Source organism: Amblyomma americanum, chromosome 8 (assembly GCF_052857255.1).
Source record: "Amblyomma americanum isolate KBUSLIRL-KWMA chromosome 8, ASM5285725v1, whole genome shotgun sequence".
Classification (NCBI taxonomy): Eukaryota; Metazoa; Arthropoda; class Arachnida; order Ixodida; family Ixodidae; genus Amblyomma; species Amblyomma americanum.
The window spans coordinates 69,146,840-69,167,428 of NC_135504.1; the positions used below are offsets into that span (position 1 = coordinate 69,146,840).

At 45.0% G+C, this 20,589-nt stretch overlaps 1 protein-coding gene across 1 annotated transcript; it reads left to right on the plus strand.

The window, feature by feature from the left end:
* The first annotated feature begins 244 nt into the window (after window positions 1-244).
* LOC144100414 (uncharacterized) lies at window positions 245-20,192 on the plus strand. The gene is made up of 8 exons (XM_077633372.1): window positions 245-489; window positions 1,932-2,015; window positions 5,671-5,810; window positions 10,220-10,287; window positions 14,644-14,739; window positions 16,453-16,500; window positions 18,684-18,731; window positions 19,971-20,192. The coding sequence occupies exons 3-8, from the start codon at window positions 5,699-5,701 to the stop codon at window positions 19,992-19,994; spliced, it is 396 nt and encodes a 131-aa protein (XP_077489498.1). The 5' UTR covers window positions 245-489; window positions 1,932-2,015; window positions 5,671-5,698; the 3' UTR covers window positions 19,995-20,192.
* The last annotated feature ends 397 nt before the right edge of the window (window positions 20,193-20,589 follow it).

Sequence of the window (20,589 nt, forward strand, 5' to 3'; positions counted from 1 at the left end):
AACTGCCTTGAGTGAAGCCTCGTGAAATGGTTTATTAAGCGGCCGCCAGCATATAAAAGCGAATGCCAATCATCCACATTTGTAATTTCTTGAAACGTTACTTCGCAGGTTTAAAATCGAAGACGTATTGGCTCACAACTTTAATCTGAGCGCTTTACATTCGCGCTTGAAAAGGAGAGACTTGGAGTGCTTTCAGAGAAGAATGCCTTAATCTACGCGGCGTTAGGCACGCAGTTTGTGAATGACGCGTAGGCTTTCGTACTAAGGTCGTAGCTATTTGAAAAGACTCAGCGAATCTCGCCTCTGCTGAGGAATAAAAGGGGAAGGCGCTAACGACGAAGTCGCAGCTGCAGACAAATTGCTGTGTTTCGCATTAACGCCGATTCACTTTACATAATACAGGCGCAACTCGAGACGTTCATGTCGAGAAAAAAAGAAATTAAGAAGTCAAGCGTTGAGAGTGCCAGCACAGCAAACCTGTGAAGTTCGGTGAGTTCGATCATGTTCATGTTTTGTGTTGCTCGTGGTTAAAAAAAATTGCGCCTCGGCACAATCTTAGTTGAGCACTAATGGCTCGAAAGCTAAAAGAATGATATCTTGCGTGCTGGCTAAGAGGTTACGGCATTGGGCTGTTCAAGGTTTGAATGTTTAATCACCACCATGGCGGCCACATTTCGGCAACTCTTGCGCCGAGGTTGGTGTAGACTTTCAGCTTTCAGACTTTCAGACTTTCAGAAAGAGGTACCGTAGTGGAGGGCTCCGGAATAATTTCGACCTCCTGGCGATCTTTAACTTGCACTGACATCGCACAGCATACGGGCGCCTTTTGCGTTTCGCCTCCATCGAAACGCGGCTGCCACGGTCTGGTTCGAACCCGGGTACTCCGGATCAGTACACGAGCGCCTTAAACACTGAGCCACCGCGGCGGATTTCCGAATTGAAGCAATTGACGTAGTTACTAACATTCGATGCATTATAAAAATATGCCTCAATTATCTTGTCTAACACTGACCAGTGTGCTCAAATGTCTACAGTGACGAGCGCACCAAATATAGTGCACTAAGTGGTCGGCGTAGACAATATCTGCAAATTTAAATGACATGGTCCACGGGGCGAAACTGAAATGAGATTGCATAGTGAACGTCGATTAGTCTACCGAATAATATGCAAGGTGTTTCAGAGAAACCGATTACTGATTTTTGATAATAGTGTTGGATAGGTGAATAGAGCTTCTTGCGGCGTATTAATATCAGTGTTGGCGGATGTCAGAAAATAAGATAATAATGTTAACTGAGAATTAACTGAACTCTAATAGTTAAGTCCTTAAGTATTAAAATTAGACACCTGATTGCAACGAGTTATTTGTAACCGGCCATTTGTAATCGCCGTATCAGTCTATAATTTCGATAATGTGATTATTGTCGCAGCTGTCGCTGAACTAATTGATCGTGTATCGTAAAAATACAAGCGCTTTCGAGAAGCATCCACGCAAAGCAACGCCTCCAGCTCCCGCAACTAGTGGATGTAGCCAAATTTTCTCGTGCCACAGCGCCGAGGGTAATCGCGTTTTCGTAAATATAAAAACTGATATGTCTATTACTAATGACAGGCTACAAATCTGAAATTGCACCCAGATGCCAATGCAAGTAGCTCAAAACTAAGCTAATATAATTTAGTTGATCACTTAGCCTGCCAACTTCATTCGGCTATTTTCTGACATTTTCCAACATTGCTACTACTATGCCGCAAAACTCATCTCTTTACCTCAAAAACCTTAGTTTTAAATATCAGTGATTGGTTTTGCTGAAACTCCTTGTGTATTTAATATTATATTTTAATGCTGAACTTCGAATGAGTAAGCGCCAAACTATTATGACTAGCACAGAGTACAGAGCGCACATGTCAGTAATACCTCGTATTTTCTCTTACAGGTCGACGCTAGGGCTGTTTTTAACCACAACGAGTGGCTGAAATCATTGTCGTAGAAAACAAAAGCCAGTTTCTTCACCTCTCTGGTAAGTTTACCTATCGACCGACAGTAAGTTCAGTATAGAAATGACACTACTGGCATTAAACAACATGCGTTTGTTTTGTGCACGCACACGACTGTTCTTTTTCATGCACCGCGGCGTGCAAATTTAACACCAATACTTGAACACGTTGCTTGGACAGGCCAGCGCCGCGGAGAGCAGGCCGCTCGATCGGACAACATGCTTATAGGCTTGTTTCCGGCAGCTGACGATAGACGATAGGCTGAGGAAAAATTAATGAAAAAAAAAACATGTAAAACAGGCGCGCACGGTGGCAACTGCCACTACTCCACTTCAAAGGGGATGCTCCTTCCTTCCTTCCTTCCTTCCTTCCTTCCTTCCTTCCTTCCTTCCTTCCTTCCTTCCTTCCTTCCTTCCTTCCTTCCTTCCTTACTTACTTACTTACTTACTTACTTCTTTCCTTCCATCTATCCATCCGTCTGTCTGTGCTTCCATCCATCCATCCATAAGTCCAACCGTCCGCCCGTCCGTCTGTCAAGCCACCTGTCCGTCCGTCCGTCCGTCCGTCCGTCCGTCCGTCCATCCATCCATCCATCCATCCATCCATCCATCCATCCATCCATCCATCCATCCATCCATCCATCCATCCATCCACCCACCCATCCATCCATCCATCCATCCGTCCGTCCGTCCGTCCGTCCGTCCGTCCGTCCGTCCGTCCATCCATCCATCCATCCATCCATCCATCCATCCATCCATCCATCCATCCATCCATCCATCCATCCATTCATCCATCCATCCGTCCGTCCGTCCGTCCGTCTGTCCGTCCATCCATCCATCCATCCATCTATCCATCCGTCCGTCCGTCAAGCCATCCCTACAGCCATCCAGATGCTTCACCAATATCGAAAGCCACGCAAGCTATACAACCTTCCCATGCCCATATTGGGCTACAGATTTAAGAAAATTGCGAGCGAATAGCCGCGTCTGTGATGAAGCAACCGCAGGATAAAGGCGGCGAAAAGCCCCGTCTCGAACCCTCTTTTCCCGCTGCGAATGGACACATCAAAAGAACGGCCACATCGAACAGAGCACCCTCTAACGCCAGCCGCCGCAAACACCAAGAGCAACGCGTATCGGACACAGCGTCTAACGACCTGCGACGCTGATGTTTGAGCCATGCGCTCGAGCGCTCGCGCTACAAGTTTGCGGTCGGTGGCACTTGGAAATAATGTATTTGTGGAGTGGCGTTGTGTTTTAAATTATTTGAAACACGGTTGCAGTATTACATCCAGCCTGCTTCTCAAATTGTAGGCCATAAATATTAGCTTTCAAAATTCTGCACTAGAGCATTGTACTTAAGGCATTGATAAAAGAACTAGAAGGTCGTCGTTTTCCTTAGCACATCAAATCATGAAGTGCTGTACCTGAGTCGCCAGCCTTAAACTTAACCCTAGCTTTTTCAGTCAGTGTGTTGCACAAGTCTCAACACACGTGCCAACTTTTACGGGACGTCAGAAAGTTCTTCACAGTGGGAGGAACGGATCCGAGTCTCCATCCATACAACATGATTATACAGAACGGAAATTCGGTTCCGTGTGTCTTACCAGGAATTGTATCCGGTTGTCTATGTCATGCGTGCCACGCTCGAGGCATAAATGACCGTTAATTGATTCCTTAAAGAAACGAATATTGATATTTCTTAACTAGCCTATATCAGTCACATTCAACAAAATTAGCCATGGTCTTCTCTGACGCCAGCAATGGTTAAAGGCTTCCAAGCTGATAAGCCGTGAATGAATTGAGAGAGAAAAAGAACTTTTCAGGCAATTCTGTTTTCGTCGCAGAGAACTGAACGAGCTGGTTCCATTGGGGTGAGTTGGTTGTCTAACTGGTGGGTGACCAACCAGGCAGTCCAAGAGGAAGGGGTTGGTAAGGGAATTGTGGGGATTACACGGCGACTAGGCACGTGTTGAGGCAATGTTCTAAGTTTGCGAAAATGCTAGGAAGCTGTGGCAGGCACGTATGAAAATGAAGAGAAATGTCTGTACGCATTTTGCTTTCATTTAAGCACACAAAGTCCGCATATAGTGTAGCGTTCTTTCAAACCCGCGCCGCCTTCTCCGATGCGATATTGCGCCATATGTTGCTTTTTATGGTGGAGCAAAATACGCTATTCACTTAACGGCTTATTATTACTTTAAATGACGTTAATACTGGAAATGCTCCTTAGTAAAGAGACTACTTTCTGAGCATTCGTAAGAGCAACATGTTATCTATTATCAGGCTGGTAATGCAGGCATATATTGCTAGGTACAAATCTAGAATCTCTTACGTTTCGCAAAATGCATCTTGCTCTTCTAATTAAGTAGTTTGCAAAAACACGAGCTTATCGCAGTGCTAACTATCGATAATGTTAAAAGATGGCTCTATTCGCACCCCAAATTTACTTTCATCTCCCTTGTCATGAAAATTATTACAATGGTAAGCCAGGTGGGAACATTTCTTTTTTTTTTTGCTTCTTGATACCTGCACGACAAAAGCCCTCCTGGAGGCTAAAGGGGCTCTTAAGGGGCTCTCTATAAATTCGTGGATTCCTGGGTTGTTAAATGACGCTGCTTCACGAATATGCTCCATCATTTTTTTTCTAATGCGTTTTCCTGAAGCTGCGTAAACTGCAGCCAAAATTTGTATTTCAGCGTCCTCGCGCCTTTTCATCTCCTCACATTGCTTTTCGTGCGCTCAAAAGTTGGCGGTCTTTCGCGGGCGCCATCACCGACGCGGCCCCAGAATTTCCAGGAGGGCGGAGCTTCCTGACTCGCCAGAGCCACGCTGCTGAGTGGCCGCGGCCAAGGTAGCTTCGTGACGCCTGAACGCGTCTCGCCAATTGAAATATCTGAAATAAGTTACGCAGGAGCGTGCGATGGAGGAGTGCGCGAGGATGAAAAAGACACCGGAAATGACTCGCCAACTTTCGCGCGCTATTCTGGGTTCTCTGCTGCGTTACGAAATATATTATTAAGCTCACGTGCTGATGACGAGAGAACGTAGTGACTGAGCGACTTTATGCACTCTCGTCTGAAGGTGTTTCAGAGCCACTGAAATGAGCGGCGCTAAGCTTTCCCCGGGTCGCAACTTTCAGTTGTGCTGCTTTAAACCCATATGATTCATGTTTGTACCTAGTAAACAGAAGGCTGCTCGTTCAACCACACTTCACCATCGTGACATGTCTCAATCCGCCAAAAACAGTATCCTCTCTGTATCTGGCCTGAACATTAGTCCTTAGTAACAATCCTCTTTTATATACTATATAAATCCGACATTAGCCCTTAGTAACAACGCTATTTTAACAAGAATAATGAAATGCACAAAAAAGAATGAACAAGGAATTTGTAGATGTTAAAGAAACGAGGCGTATGAATGACATACCTAAACTCATGACCGTGTTATAACGAAGTCATCACACGAGAAGGCGATAGCGGGTGTTCACAAATACATAATGCATAAGTGTCGTCTATTCATGATTTTTCCGCAATTTTTCGCCATATTCATTTTTTCGCTTTGTGTTCCTTTCGTGCGCCTCTTCTTTCATCTGTTTCCTGTTTCTTTAGTCCCGATTGTCTTTTTTCTTCAAATATTGATACGGTAAACTTCTTAAAAACGCTCATTTTTTTCGCAGTTCTGTTCTAGGGGAATAGTGCAACCACATGGGATCCACGAAGAGCCTTGAAGTTCTCATCCTCGCTTGCATTGTTCTGCACGTGCATTCATTCGAGAGCACCACGGACAGCACGAATGAGGGGGAAGTGTGCGACAGACGTGCGTATTTCTTCTTCATCCCAACTCATGTGTGTCTTGCTCCAGAGCAAGGTTACGAACGATCTTGCGTCATTTTACATGTTAAGCGGTGAATCTCTCATGCAGTAAACCTGCGGTTCAATAGGTATGGCGTTCTGAGCAATAATTTGAGGTTTCGAGTCCAGACAGCGTTGTACACGCAGCTCTGCGGAGAAAATTCCGAGTAGGCGTGTAACTGGAGCCAGTGGTTGTGGCAGTTGCCGTAGAAACCTGCATTCCAATGCAAGCCAAGCCGAGGGCCAAATCAAGAGAGAGAAGAAGAAAGGAAAGAATAGGAAAAGAAATGAGACATTGTGAATTTAACTGTGAATTGTATTTCACGTGCCGAAGAGACGCATGCAGCACCTATGACGCACGACGTAGGCGAGGACACCAGATTAAATTTATGATATATGATTTATGGGAGTTTAACGCCCCAATGCGGCGCAGGCTATGAGGGACGCCGTAGTGAAGGGCTCCGGAAATTTCGACCACCTGGGGTTCTTTAACGTGCACTGACACCGCACTGTACACGGGCTTCTAGAATTTCGCCTCCATCGAAATTCGACCGCCGTGGCCGGAATCGACCCGCCAGATTAAATTAAATTAAATTACTTCAGATTAAATTACTCCAGCGGCGGTTCTCCAACGAGCACTGACATGGCGCAACCAATGGGCTTTTTTTTGCCTCTAGCCATCATCGAAAGACGGCTGCTGCTGCCGTAATCGAACCTACAACCTTCGGATCAGCAGTTGAGTGCCAGAGCCCCCTCGCCTATGCTGCCTGCTGAAGAAGAGAAGACTAAAGCAGAAGCGAAGAGGAATACATAAGCCAAGCGAACAGACAGAGATGGAATGGAAGAGAAAAAGAACAGTTGCACAAAGAGCAAGGGGATTGCAAAGAATTTGAACACGACGACAAAAAGAAGAGAGAAAAAAAGAGGAGAGAAGAAAGAACTGAAGATGAAAGAGAAGACTATGAACGGACACCACTGCTCGCGCCCGATCTTTTAACTAAGGGGCAACTAACTTAGGCCAGCGATTTTTTAAGAAAACTGCAGAAACATTTTCAGAAAGTCTTAGCAAAAACTAGAAATTATGATACTAACTGCCATAGTTGGCACTGCCGATTATAGGACAATCTACAGGAAAGTTAGCTATGCTCATGATGCCTGTGCTGTTAGACTCTGAGAGAATAATGTTTTGTCGTTTAATGGAGTAATGCTTGAGGCAACAAAGTCAAACGTTGAGCACTGACCCCTGCGCCACATTTAGTTCGCCCTACGTTAGAATTTGCGTAGACTTATGTGCAGGTTAAGGAAGATCACGGTTTCGAACGTAAAGAGATCTGTAGGCATCTCTGCGGAGGCCGCTTCAATATACAGTACATATTATAATATTTCTCCAGAATTATCTAGTTCTTGTCTCTCTGCTGATAAATGACTGCATTTTGTACAGAAAAGTTAATGCTGAATCTTATATTGATCATAAGCAAAGAGGCTGGGCTGATATTCCAGCATGGTATTACACTTCGAAAACTTCTTTGAATCTCACTTTTCAATACCATTTCTTGAAGTTTGTTCTATAACAGAAATGAAACTGCTTAGGCCAAGCCTCGTATGCTACATGAATTTTTCCAACAAGATCGATGCCTAATAATAATAATAAAAGGAGCACTAAAGAAAAATGTCAAATGAAGAAAGATGGACGCATTATTCCTCGGGAACACCACAAATGTTTGTTTTTTTTGCTTGCGGCTGCTTTACTGAGAAATTTTCATCTGAAAGCACCGGGTCTTCCCCAATTAATCGAACGTGAAAAATGAACATAGTTACGGAATTCTACGACGCACTTCTCAGAGAGGTTTCCGACGAATTAGAGGCACCAGTTCTCAAGACAACAAACTCGTCCCCACACCAGAGCCAGACCGCTGCCAAGTCTGCCGTCACAGCGGCACGGTACAAGACGATTGCCAACCCGCCCACCACATCCCTGCACCCACCTCCGGCCACTTTCACTCCACCAGGATACATTCTGTCGCGTATGTGAAACCTACACTCAGAGTAAAAAAATTAACGAGAGCAAAAGCACCAGCGCTATTTCCAAAGGTAATCTAGCTGCTTTCGCAGAATTGTAACACGTGGTATACGAACATGCAGTATTTCATTTTGTTTAACAAGTCCAATCAGAGATGATTTATGTCATACAAGTATATTTTTATTGTATTTCTCAAATCATGTGGGGTTTCCACTGCGCTGAAAACAGGCAAGGAAACCCTTTCGCACTGCGCTGCACATGTTGATGACGTGCATTAATACGCTCGCTTCATGAGCGAATAGTAATAAAACCATTGCATTTCAGAACTCACTTTACTATATTGAAACAGTCAGTTAAAAATTTTAGAACACCTTCAGCCAGCTTAGAGTAGCCGATTGCATGGCAGTGTATATAGAAAAACCGCTGTACTGACCTACTAATCAAGAAAACCAGAAGGCGAAAGCCATTGACAGATTTCCGCTGTGAGCTTGCTGCGTATAACGGCTACAAGCACCTTGAGTGCACACAGTGAGAGGCGAAAGATTCAATGTTTGCTATTTGCGACCAGCTTTTCTGGCTTTTCTGTTGTTTTGGGTGTCATTGTTTGCAATATTTTCCGCGTTCTCTACGCTGCTTACTTCGTATTTCGGCGGTCATTTCTCTTTGACGACTGCATTCTACAAGAAGGAGCAGTTGACTCTACGAAGCCGCAGATGTTCGAATGCGCGATTATTGGCGTCACGTATACTTCGCTTTTGCGCAACTTTATGGGTTAGAAAAGGTTACCTTCTTTTAAAACTCGCATGTGTTCTAATCCGCCAAACTCACGTATCAGTTTCCCCTTAAGTGTGCCGTTAACTTGGCGTCGTCCTGGGGCAATATTGCTCATAATCAGCACAAGTAAAGAGTGTCGTTTCTTGTGCCGGTGAAACAGTAAATATTATTCAATGAAATCTGAAATCTTCATACTATATAATTAGAAAATGCCTGATTTAAAATGTGTTAGGCTCATCTTAGAATACGCTTCAGTATTCTGAGACATTCAAGGAAAATTGCTAAGAAAGAAACCTGACAAAAAATATAGGTCAGCCAGGTTGATGCTAGAGCAATGTTGACGCAATTTAAAGTGCAGCATAATAAAAAATTCACTGAAAAACACTCTCCTTTGCGGAAATGTGCTTCAGATGAAGTTTTTGTTCTCAACTGTGCAGAATAAAACGCGAAATGTGCTGGATGTGAAGTTCAAGGAATCCGTTTACGCTGCTACGCGACATTATTTTCAATTGAGGCTTTGCCATGCCAGGAAAACCCTAGGAACTAGAAATATAACTTGCAAGAGTGGCAGATCGGGCTAGTTGGTATTTTTCCATAATGCGATACAGCGCGAATAAAGACGGGGACGAAGCGGGACAAGACACCAATGCGCTGGAAAGGGCCCGAGGAACTTTATTCGGCCCCGTCTTTATTCGCGCTGTATCGCATTATGGAAAAATACCAACTAGCCCGATCTGCCACTCTTGCAAGTTATATTTCTAGTTTCTCGGGCCCTTTCCAGCGCTGTGGTGTCTTGTCTCGCTTCGTCCCCGTCTTTATTCGCGCTGTATCGCATTATGGAAAAATACCAACTAGCCCGATCTGCCACTCTTGCAAGTTATATTTCTAGTTCCTCGGGCCCTTTCCAGCGCTGTGGTGTCTTGTCTCGCTTCGTCCCCGTCTTTATTCGCGCTGTATCGCATTATGGAAAAATACCAACTAGCCCGATCTGCCACTCTTGCAGGAAAACCCGCCGCGGTGGCTCAGTGGTTAGGGCGCTCGACTACTGATCCGGAGTTCCCGGGTTCGAACCCGACCGCGGCGGCTGCGTTTTTATGGAGGAAAAACGCCAAGGCGCCCGTGTGCTGTGCGATGTCAGTGCAGGTTAAAGATCACCAGGTGGTCGAAATTATTCATTCCGGAGCCCTCCACTACGGAACCTATTATCCTTTCTTCTTTCACTCCCTTCTTTATCCCTTCCCTTAAGGCGCGGTTCAGGTGTCCAACGATATATGAGACAGATACTGCGCCATTTCCTTTCCCCAAAAACCAATTATTATTATTATTATTCATGCCAGGAAAAAATTTATGTAGTATGCTTGGGGATATCATCAAACGGCAGTGACCAAATGAAGAAACCCCATTTTGCATGTGTAACCTTCTGCTTTGACGCCCTCTAGCAACATAAAGTAGTCTTTAAATAAAAGAAGAGTGAACACCACGATCTGGACAGTCAGTAGGGGACTATAAAATAGCTCAGGAGCGGTTTCTGGATGCTGGTCAGCTGTGAGTAAAGTTTTACCGCCTTGCTGCCCTTGCAGTGGATAGCCGCCTAAAGTCGTGCCTGGCTGGAATGACCGGATTCGAACAGCGCTTCCACAAGAAAAAGGTAGGAACTGGGGGTGATTGATAACTTTTATAAATCTGGAATGCTCCTGCTTGGTCAATGCGGGCATTCATTCATCCATTCATTCATTCATTCATTGCGTTCATGAAGGCCACAGCCTAGGCTCCACATGGCTGTTAGGTTACGTCATGCGCACACCCTTTTATGCCAGAACTATGATGCAATAATTTGCTGTTCAACCCCATGGTAGGGCTTGTTAGACTGTCTTCTCACTTCAGTAGGGCGGACAGATGTAATAGAGAGCGTTATGCTACAGTTTAAAAGATTTTTCGCAGCAAGTAGCCAGCGCTGATCAGCTAATTTCTGGGTCATTAATGCGGAATTTGTCATTCTCTACTAGGCATTCATAGATGGCTAAAAGACCTCATAGCGCTCCTGGCGTGGTGGTGCCGCTGTTAATCGGTGCACCGCTACCCTTTGATGGGAGGTGCTTTCTCTAATTTGAATTGCGTGACCCATGTTACTCCTGCCGAGCAACCACTCGGGACCAGTCAGTAATTTAACTGGCACCTGCCAGGTGATCCGTTAGCTCGCAATCTGAGAGGCAGGTTATAATGACATCATGAGGTCACGTAACCTCGGTCGCCCACCTAGGCTCGTACTCTTGCTGCTTCACTGGGGTGCGCGAGGCCTAGCAGAATCTTTTACCCCAGGCTGGACACAATGTGTCCACCCAGGGTGGACAGGGCGGCCAACTGGGCCACCCTACCTCGTCCTATTTTTTTTTGGCTCATAACACCGACGACGCCTCCGAATTTTCTGCCCAAGAACCTTAACGTTATCGCGCCAAAGGTAACCAGATGATGTCGAGTCATGTAGGTAGTTTTTATCCGGTACCTGCTAGGCAAATTACATTAAAACGCCTTCCGGAGTTTTAGATTCACTACGAGTAGCATTGGATTCAAATAATTTCACGCGACACATTAGGGAAGCTTGTGGGAGGCTACCAGAATTTCTGAGCTACTAGCTTTATAAGTAAACATTTCTAATCGACGTTCCTGGTGGGCTCACCGCCACAAAGAACCAGGCTTAGCAACGATTTGGTTAACGCCTTGAACAAGCGAAGATGGGAACTTGGGGACTGAATAGAAAAGTGAATCTAGCCAGAGGTTGACAGCAAATACACAGGATGAGAAAGAAATTAGCGGGCGAAACGAAATCGCTTGAGGTGGGTATGACGCTATCATGCTTCTAGGAGCGCACTGTCGCTCTTGCAAAAAAAAAGCATATATGGAATACATTATCATTCCAGTACTCGTCGCAAAAGCAAATTTGTGGCACTTCATAAAAAAACTAACCTAGACCATATATTACACAGTAAAAAAGAAGGGTTAGCTCAAGAAAGAATTGCACATTGCATAATTTATACATTTATATGCGCTACTTTTCAAAATGGATGACGAAGGATATAACACGGTTAGATCAAGTGAGAATTAAGGTGCCCAAGCACTTCACTTTTCCCGTCGGTATAAGTTCGAGGCTGGGTTTTGAAGGTCAAGCAAACTTCAGACAGTGATCAGCAAAGTCGGTCAATTGGGACCATTGCGGTAGCTCAGTAAACCGGGAGAGGACACCTAGGCTCCGCATCAGGTTACCACGTAATAGCGCTAATGAGTGCATGCCCATATAGGCTGAATTTAGAGTTCGCATACCATTCCTAGCGCAGCGGTGCGGCGCTTAAAAGATTTGCAACAGCCCTGCAATGGCAGGTGCTGCCGCCGGTTGGAAGTTGCTCTTCCCGAGAAACCTCTCGCGACCGATCTAAAATTACCTGTCACGGTGGGCAGCTTGTTGAAAGTCAGGTGAGGAGATTGCAATCACGTCAAAAGGTCACATGACCTAGTTGGCCCAGCTGCCACTTTGGGGGCTACCAATGTGAATCTTCACCAGACAGACATTGGCGAAATAGTAGGCAAGTTGGGGCCTTGGCGCTTGCGCCCAGAAAGAAAAAATGAATGCGTCCACTTTGCAGTAGTGGCAGGTGGTTGCCCCGTGTGTTAATAATAATAATTGGTTTTTTGGGGAAAGGAAATGGCGCAGTATCTGTCTCATAAGTCGTTGGATACTTGAACCGCGCCGTAAGAGAAGAGATAAAGGAGGGAGTGAAAGAAGAAAGGAAGAAAGAGGTGCCGTATTGGAGGGCTTCGGAATAGGATAGGACAGGATACACTTTACTGCTCCAAAAAGGTCTTTCGGTCAGACATTGGTCTTCATCTTCAAGCAGATGTCTCCCTCCGTCTTGCAGAGGTCAGCGCCCCTATTCCAGGGCACCGCTGAGTTTGGCCGCTCGCCGGGCATGGATGACCAATCCTCTTTGGAGGATTGGTCATCCATGCCCTCTTTGGAGGATTGGGTTGCCGCTGGAGAGCACAGTCTGCCACTACTCCGCACTCGGATTTTCTGAGCCATGCAATGCTTTATTTCTGTCCCATTCCCAAGTAATATCGTACAGGGTGGGTGTTGCACCGCACCATGGACAGATGTCCCTGTATTGATTCAGCAACATTTTGCTAAGCATGTGTAAATTGGGGAAGGTTCCGGTTTTCAGCTTCCTCCAGTAAACTGCTTCTTGTTGGTTTAATTTGTTGTGGGGAGGAGGATACTTCAGTCTCGTCCGTCTGTAATCATTTATAATGACGGAGTACGTCGGGATTACCCTCAAGAAGTCATCCGGGTCTTCGTTCAAGAGTGCTCCGGAATAATTTCGACCACCTGGGGATCTTTAACGTGCACTGACATCGCACAGCACACGCGTGAGCACGGTAAAGATCCCCAGGTGGTCGAAATTATTCCGGAGCCCTCCACTACGGCACCTCTTTCTTGAATTGTTTGTAAACCTGCACCAACTAGACCAAGTATCTACTTTAGGACAAATGAATGGGTTGAGAGAATGCCCGAGGGAGAGGTTTTAGATTCCTCTTTATTGTTTTGTACTATTGCGATGAAGTGATATTTTGCAGCAAACTAAATGGTCCAAATATAACTTCAAGGACAGTTCACCATGTCATTCACAATAAAAAACTTTATGAAACAATAACATCAAACATGTTATTCGTACAAATGTCCTGCACTTATCCAAGAAATTTCAGTCAAAAGGCGCTCAGTGTTCCAAAATTATACATTTGTCATACAAACATGAAAGAAAATAGACAAGTTGCATGACATTTGTAAGCTAAAAGCTGTTTCACGTTAGTTCATCATACAGCATTCCCAGCACGGGTGGGAAAGATAATAAGAGATGAGCCGCGGAGAGACAACACCGGGAAGATAAAGGTACTGGAAGAAAAAGAAGTTAATGGTATCCTAGTCAGAATTCATGACATGAGATCTGAAAAAGAATAAGGTATGTTTTCCCTGCAGGTGTTACGAGGCTCGGAAAAAAGTAGAAGCTCATATACTTGCCGGGGTTCTAAACTCTTCTTCAATATAAACAGCGAGTATTCTGCAGTATAAAATACATGTTACGAATAGAAAGGCACTATTATACAATAGGTACATGTATTTCAGAATTGTATCAGAAGTTTTTTAACACTTTATTGCTGAAGTTTGGAAGATTAATGTCACAACGATCTAGGTAACTCAGAAAAGTCCGAAGACCCTCGTGCAGCACTTGGTGGCCTTATGACGAATGTGAGAACGGCACATTCGAAGCTTGACAAGAGCGCGTGAGGTAAGTTTGAGTCTTCAGCGAGAGTTCTGCCACTGACTTAAGTAACGATTTGGGATTACTGTTATTTTATTTGTAGCATTTAGCTAAATTAAGTAAACATACGTTGTGGAAAGAACCTAAGCTATATTTTGAAAAAAAAAGGCTTGTGTGTGCATTGGATTCCTAACCGTTTGTGTGTGGAACAGCATTTTTCTGCAATACGTGCATCTGGTTTCAGTTGTACTGTGTTGCCCGTTCAAGAAAGCAATACTATGTTGGAAAAAATAAATCATTATACATACAGCTTAACTGTAAGCGTAAACCAATATGCCACAGGGTTTCACGCCCAGAGCAGATTAGTTCAAACTTCTTTGAAAAACGCAGTGTACACAAAAACTACACAAAATTAATAGAGCGCGGCCCATACTCGGGTGCGAATTAGAGATATGATAATTGGCTCCCCTGCACATGGTCAGTTCTAGGTCAATCGGCTGGTTCTTTTTGTTGCAGGGACAAAAACTCGGATAAATGTTGCTTGGCAATGTTGATGACAATGTTTTTGCTCTCCTCAATATGTGACGCCCGCTGTGACCTGCGCAGCGCGGTACAAAAGTGCGAACTGCAGACCGACATTGCTGCCTATTATTACCGAACCTTCAGATCCCCTTTTTGTGCGTATAATGATGCAGCTGGCGCAGCAAGGAGTTCAAGATCAAATCGTGGGCTGCATCAGGCGCAAGGTCCGGGAAGAACAGATGATGTGGCTATGCGAAGGACCTGAATCGGTACGTATTTATGACGCCAAGTTTTAAGAAAAATTTGGAGTGCTTTCTTCGCACCGATGCTCTTCTGGTGGTTGGAGTTCAGACCGCGCACTCTTGTATCAAAAGATTGTTTGACTGACTGATGAGAGCACAGTTAAAGGAGGCGCAAAAAGGTTCTTACAAATTTATACGAGAACCCTTTGTGGTTTTGGACGTATAGCTGCATGTGACACCTCTGCTGTAAATCCTACGGAATCGTGCGAATCTCACATTTCTTAACCGCGGCACGGTATAAGAAATGCGCATAAAATACCAGGACTAAGCCACACACATGCCCACGGAAACGTACAACTTCTGAGGAATTTTATTGCCAGAAAACGAGCCAAATATAAAGATCAACTGCTCCAAATGATAAAGCATTTTCGCAAGGATATTCTTACCTGAAGCACCCAAGGAATTCCACGGGAATGTTTACAAACCTACAAAAGTGACCGTGACGTAAAACTGAACATAGTCCACATGAGCCGCTGGCGACCTGATCCACTTATTTCTTGCCTTCATATCACACTGAACCCTGCATTATCTTGCCCTGCCTCCTTTTCTATTTAATTGATAGCACGCTATTTAATTGTGCCAACCATTAGCGTGATCGTTGATAAATTTCCCACATTCAACCAGGTATATCTTGAGACGTGGTTTTAAGCCCGGTGGGGCGTAGATGTGTTTAAGTTGTGGAGGTCGCCCAGGAAGGCAACCGCGGCCGCATTTATTGAGGTCTGTTGAAGAGGAGACAGCAGCGGAGCGGCGGCGGCAGCGTCCGGCCCTGGCCAAGGTTGTTGTTGTTAGCCTCATACAATGGCACATGCCCACATAGAGGGATCGGCCAAGAATTGGCGTGCACAGAGAGTTTTTCCAATAAATATTTCCTGGACGAAAGTAAAATGAATGGTAAGGAAGAAAGAAGTAAACGAAAAGGAACAGCGACATGAAAAGAGATCTGCTTAACTCACACAGGAGATCGGGACTGAGGTTTATAGCCGAAGGGTTAAATGATAAAGATAATTGCAAGAATAAAAATAACATTGAAAAAAAATTACCAAGGTAGCCGATTTAATTCCATTGTAAAATTTTGGACGCCGGTAAAAACAGACTTGTGCCTGCACCCAAGTATGGTGGTTCCCAACGACAATATGACTGTGCTGCTCAAACAAAGGTCGAGCTGTTTTAGTGGTTTCTCTAAAAATTGTCTTCTCAACATGGTGTACCGGCGACAAAACAACAAAAAATGGTCTATTGTTTCGTACTCACCACAAAATACGGAGACGGGATAAAGCGCCAACCCAGACCTGTGCAAATAAAAATTTAAGGGTGGGATCAGGCAGCGGAGCCTTAATAGAAATATCTCAAGCTGCCGTGAATGGCATGATTGCCTGCCAAGGTCCTAAGCGTTCTTCTCGGCACGCGCTTCAGGCTATTCCTCCTCTTTGCGCGTGCCGCTACGGCCGCTACAAGGTGGTGCTACAAAGTTAAGTAGTTGTAAATGCATAGAAAACCAGGCCCAGCTTCATATGGTTAAAACAGATATGTAAGTATGTAATTGAAGTCCATAATTAAAGTGCCTTGAAATTGAATGCTTGGAAAATTTCATGTATTTCTAGTGCTTCGCGAACGTGACATATTAAAGTGCACAGCGGGGTCCTCCAATTGTAATATTTTCGTCTTTGTCTGACGCAGGAAGACCTTTTAGTTGGCTGCATCGATGAATCTCTGAAAGACCACTCGGTGAGTGCAGTAAGCACCGTTAATAACTTTTATGCAAGTGTTGCGTATATTGAGCAGTACATTACTGAAACTATGAGGCTGCCGTTTACATACCGCCCCAACTTCTTTAGAGGTGGTTACACTAATAGCCATCAGATTGGACGTCGAGTCGACTGCGAATCATTGTGCGCGTTAATACAGACGATAACGTTTGGAAACTATAATACAGGCTGCGCTATGGAGAATAAAATTGAGATTGAAAATTAGTTTTTGGGGAAAAGAAATGGCGCAGTATCTGTCTCACATCTCGGCGGACACCTGAACCGCGTCGTAAGGGTAGGGATATCAGTCCCTCCTTTTTATCCCTTCCTTTACGGCGCGGTTCAGATGTGATCACGTGGTCATAATTTTTCTCTGCTGCGTGGCTAATGTTCTTTTATCACCGAATATGCAGCTCCTGTGCCGATTAGGGCGATGAATATCCCGCCTTCAATGGTCACTTCTAAATCGAATGTCCTGGCTCTTGCGTTTGCACGTCTTACTCGGCGTATGGTCACCGCTTCTTCGTGTATGTGAACCATGGGAAGAGCGTGTCGACGGGACTCTTCTGGCTGCAGCCGTGATCTTAGGCTTGCGTTGCATCCTTGTAGCGCTTATCTTGATGGTCTAGGGCGTCGTAGGTGATGCGGCATCACCATGTATGAGCTTCGGAGGAGGATCTTCGTTGTTTTGCGGTAAAGCAATCCCACCTCCAACGTTGCTCTCTTCAGTTTCCCAGATGTGGGCTGGAAGACGGTCGCGCAGCGGCTGTGCAGCTGCGACGCAAAGATGAAAACCACGCAGACGACAGCGGAGGGGAGCTCAAGGGTTATCCTTGCGCGTAGTCAGCGCGACTTAATTACTCTTCTACCTCACGTGGACGCTGGCCGGGTTGAGGTCTTGATTTTTCGTAACAGAAACCCCGGACACCGATTCTTCTTCATGAGCGGTGCTGCAGGATGTGGCCAGAACCGCTGCAGTGTTAAAAGAGCGGGCCGCCCCCGGTCGGGGGTCCTCCAGAGGACTGCTTTTCTTTGCTTAGCTTACAATTTAGGTTGGGGTGGTGTATAGGACTCCTGGCCCAGACTGGTGGGACAGGCGGCGTGCTGCTTAAGGTTGCATGGAAGTTGACAGCTGTCGTCTCAGTTTCTTGGGGATGATTTCATGGATAACTTATCACAGCTGTCGCTTGTGGTGGTGTCGTGTCGTGTTGAATTGCCCACAGCTGATCCGAATGGTGGTATAGCAGAGTCCGGCCGTCGGAGCTGTTCTCGATCGTGGAGGCTACTGGCGTGAATTCCGCGACTACGTTCTGCGCCTGGCGCACGAGGCCTGCAAAGAGTTGGTTCCTGACGCCAAGCATCAATATTTACCTTTGTTTTTCTCGGCCATGTGTTGATCAGCGTGACAAAATAGGCGCTTCATTTTTACCACTTGACGGACGACGGTCCCGTTTGGGAAATAAGTCCTGGACTCGAGGAGTCGTTCAACTCTTTCTTTCCTCGGGACGATCGTGAGGCGAAGATGTGCCTGACTGGTGCAGCTATTCCTGGTGTCCTCGCACGGGGAGTCGTGCAGCTTTGACGGCACCAGCGGCTGCTGCAGGAAGGTCGGAGTCGACGTCTGTGGCTGGCTGAGTGTGGCCGTTTAAGCTTAAGTTCACTGTCGGGCGCGCCCCGGAAGAGACAATCAGAAGAAATGAGCCCACTTCAAGCCATTTCCTTTTCATCTGATTATTTAATCATCCTTTAAATGATGTGTTGCCAGTCACATTATCCCGCATCCGAAAGCCCAAATTTTACCTGGAAACAATACTGCTCGCAATGTTCACAAAACAGATCATCTATCCTTCACCGTATGGCGCAGAATGTGAATGTTTCGAGCATTTTTTTAGTCTGCCGATGGCGCAGCTTATATTCATTCATAGTTTAAATCAAACATCTATTTTTCTGATGGTACAGTAAGATACATGCTAGACCGGAGGAGGTCCCATGGTCATATATGGCGCTGGGACGTGTTCCACTGGATTCAGATGGCCGTGAGTCGAGTATTGGTCATACATAATTTTTCAGTGTACTTTTCTTTTCCTGTTTAGTTTGCAAATGAGAACATTAGAATGTTGTTACAGTGGCCCTGTTTGAAAATGTTTTCCTGCTTTTTTTCAGACCTTTATACTGCGCAGCAGAATTACGCGTTTTACGAAAGGCATCACTGTAAGTGACGTAGCCGCTAATTTTTAGTAGCCTGCCTGTTAACGGAAATGGCGTAGAGTGCCATTATATCGTAGTTATGCAGGGTGATCGTGCCACTCGCTGGTTTACAGCATGATTTGATGGCCTGCGTTCAGTGCATAAGTCAATGTCAGAATCTGTATGAGCTTCTACTTACGATTTTTACTTGGCAGACTGGATCACAAAATATGGTATTCACCATCAAGAGAAACAAATCAATCAGGACACAAAACTCAGTGTCCGTGGATTAATTCCAGAAAATTATGACTAATGCGAGATATTAAGACCGTAAAATGTATTAACAGGTGCATTTGTCATGCGGCAGGAAATATGACGCGTTCAAATGAAAGTGTCATATGGCATAGAATGATGGTTAACAGAAAACGAAAACAAAACCATCGTTGTCCTCATTTTCTTGATGAATAAGCCTGTGTGGTTGCAGCACATGATCCAAACTGATATTGACTTTGCCGCACTCAGTTATCTGGATGCTATCGCAGGGCTGTTGTCATACATGAAGCCTGCCGCGTCCTGGTTGGACCCCTGCTGAAATTAAAGCAACTTCTTCAACAAAAAGTGCTGAAGGCTTTTGAGTTGTGTGATCAAGATTACTTTCCTTTTTGTAATCAGTCACGCAGTGAGCATTATTGTCCGGCCTAATACTTGCTCATATAAACTATGTTTTGAATATTTTCTGTGTTCGACAAACTGAGCGCGCATTTTATAGCAACGGTTTTATTATAAATGTGCCTTTATTTTCATTCAATTTAGGTTGCCGCCCTTCAGTTTATAATGTTGAGACCTCCTTCCATGCATTACCTATGTGTGCAGCTTCGGTTAAAAGTCGTCAGGCAGCACGCTTTGCATTTCGACTCTGTATCTAAATTGAGCACTTGCTGAATCACTGAGAGGCTAGATATTTATGTGGTGGTGATTTACATCTCAATAGGTGTCTCACTATGTAAACCCTGCTCTGTACGACTCTAACCAGTGCATGTGCGCTGAAGACTTGACCAAACCTATACGTACCTTTTCACGCTTAATATACTACGTTGATTAATTGATTGTTTGATTCTTTATGGGACAAATGTACGCAGTGAAATTTAGTAGATTGAATATAACTCCTATATTTTGCGGCAAGCCGACGCCGATAATATAGTCAAGCTAATATTTTGTGCACGCTGTCCAGACGGCGATCTGATAGTGAACTTCTCTTGGCAGGCGTGTCTGAAGAAGAAGCATTGATCCTGGCCATGGCAATCTACGGACGGGCCAATCGAGCGATTTTCAGGTCGACAAAGACATACTGGCAATGACCACATCCTGACAAGGTAGCGACAACGACTGAGAAGACGCCAACTAGAAAAGAAAAGGCACTTCCATGCCTGCTCAACATTCTGGAGGTTTGTGATAGGCGGGAGCTAAATAAAATACTACTTCGTACTCGTCTCTCTTTTCCTTCAGAAAGCGCCACTGAGCATTTCTTTCGTAACGGCCGGCGTCGCGTCATAATTTTCTTTGTAAGCTCTATGGCTATCTGAACCCTCGATGTCATCATTAGCATCCAATAAACAACAGCAGTAAATCCGTTTTCTTCAATACAGCGCGGACATTCTAGCGTCCCAAGCACACGGCTGCAATTTTAGCCACCTGGTAAGTATTTGACTCCCTTATATCAAATTACAGTCGGCAAAACGTGGACGTTGTGTTGAATCTCGGAGACCTCAAAATTCACAGTATTACGGTAAATCGCTGGTAATAACGTCACCGCGAGCGTTTGTGCATTTTACATCTCCACATTAGTGAAGATCAAAAAAAGAAAACCAGGCGCTAGTCCGCT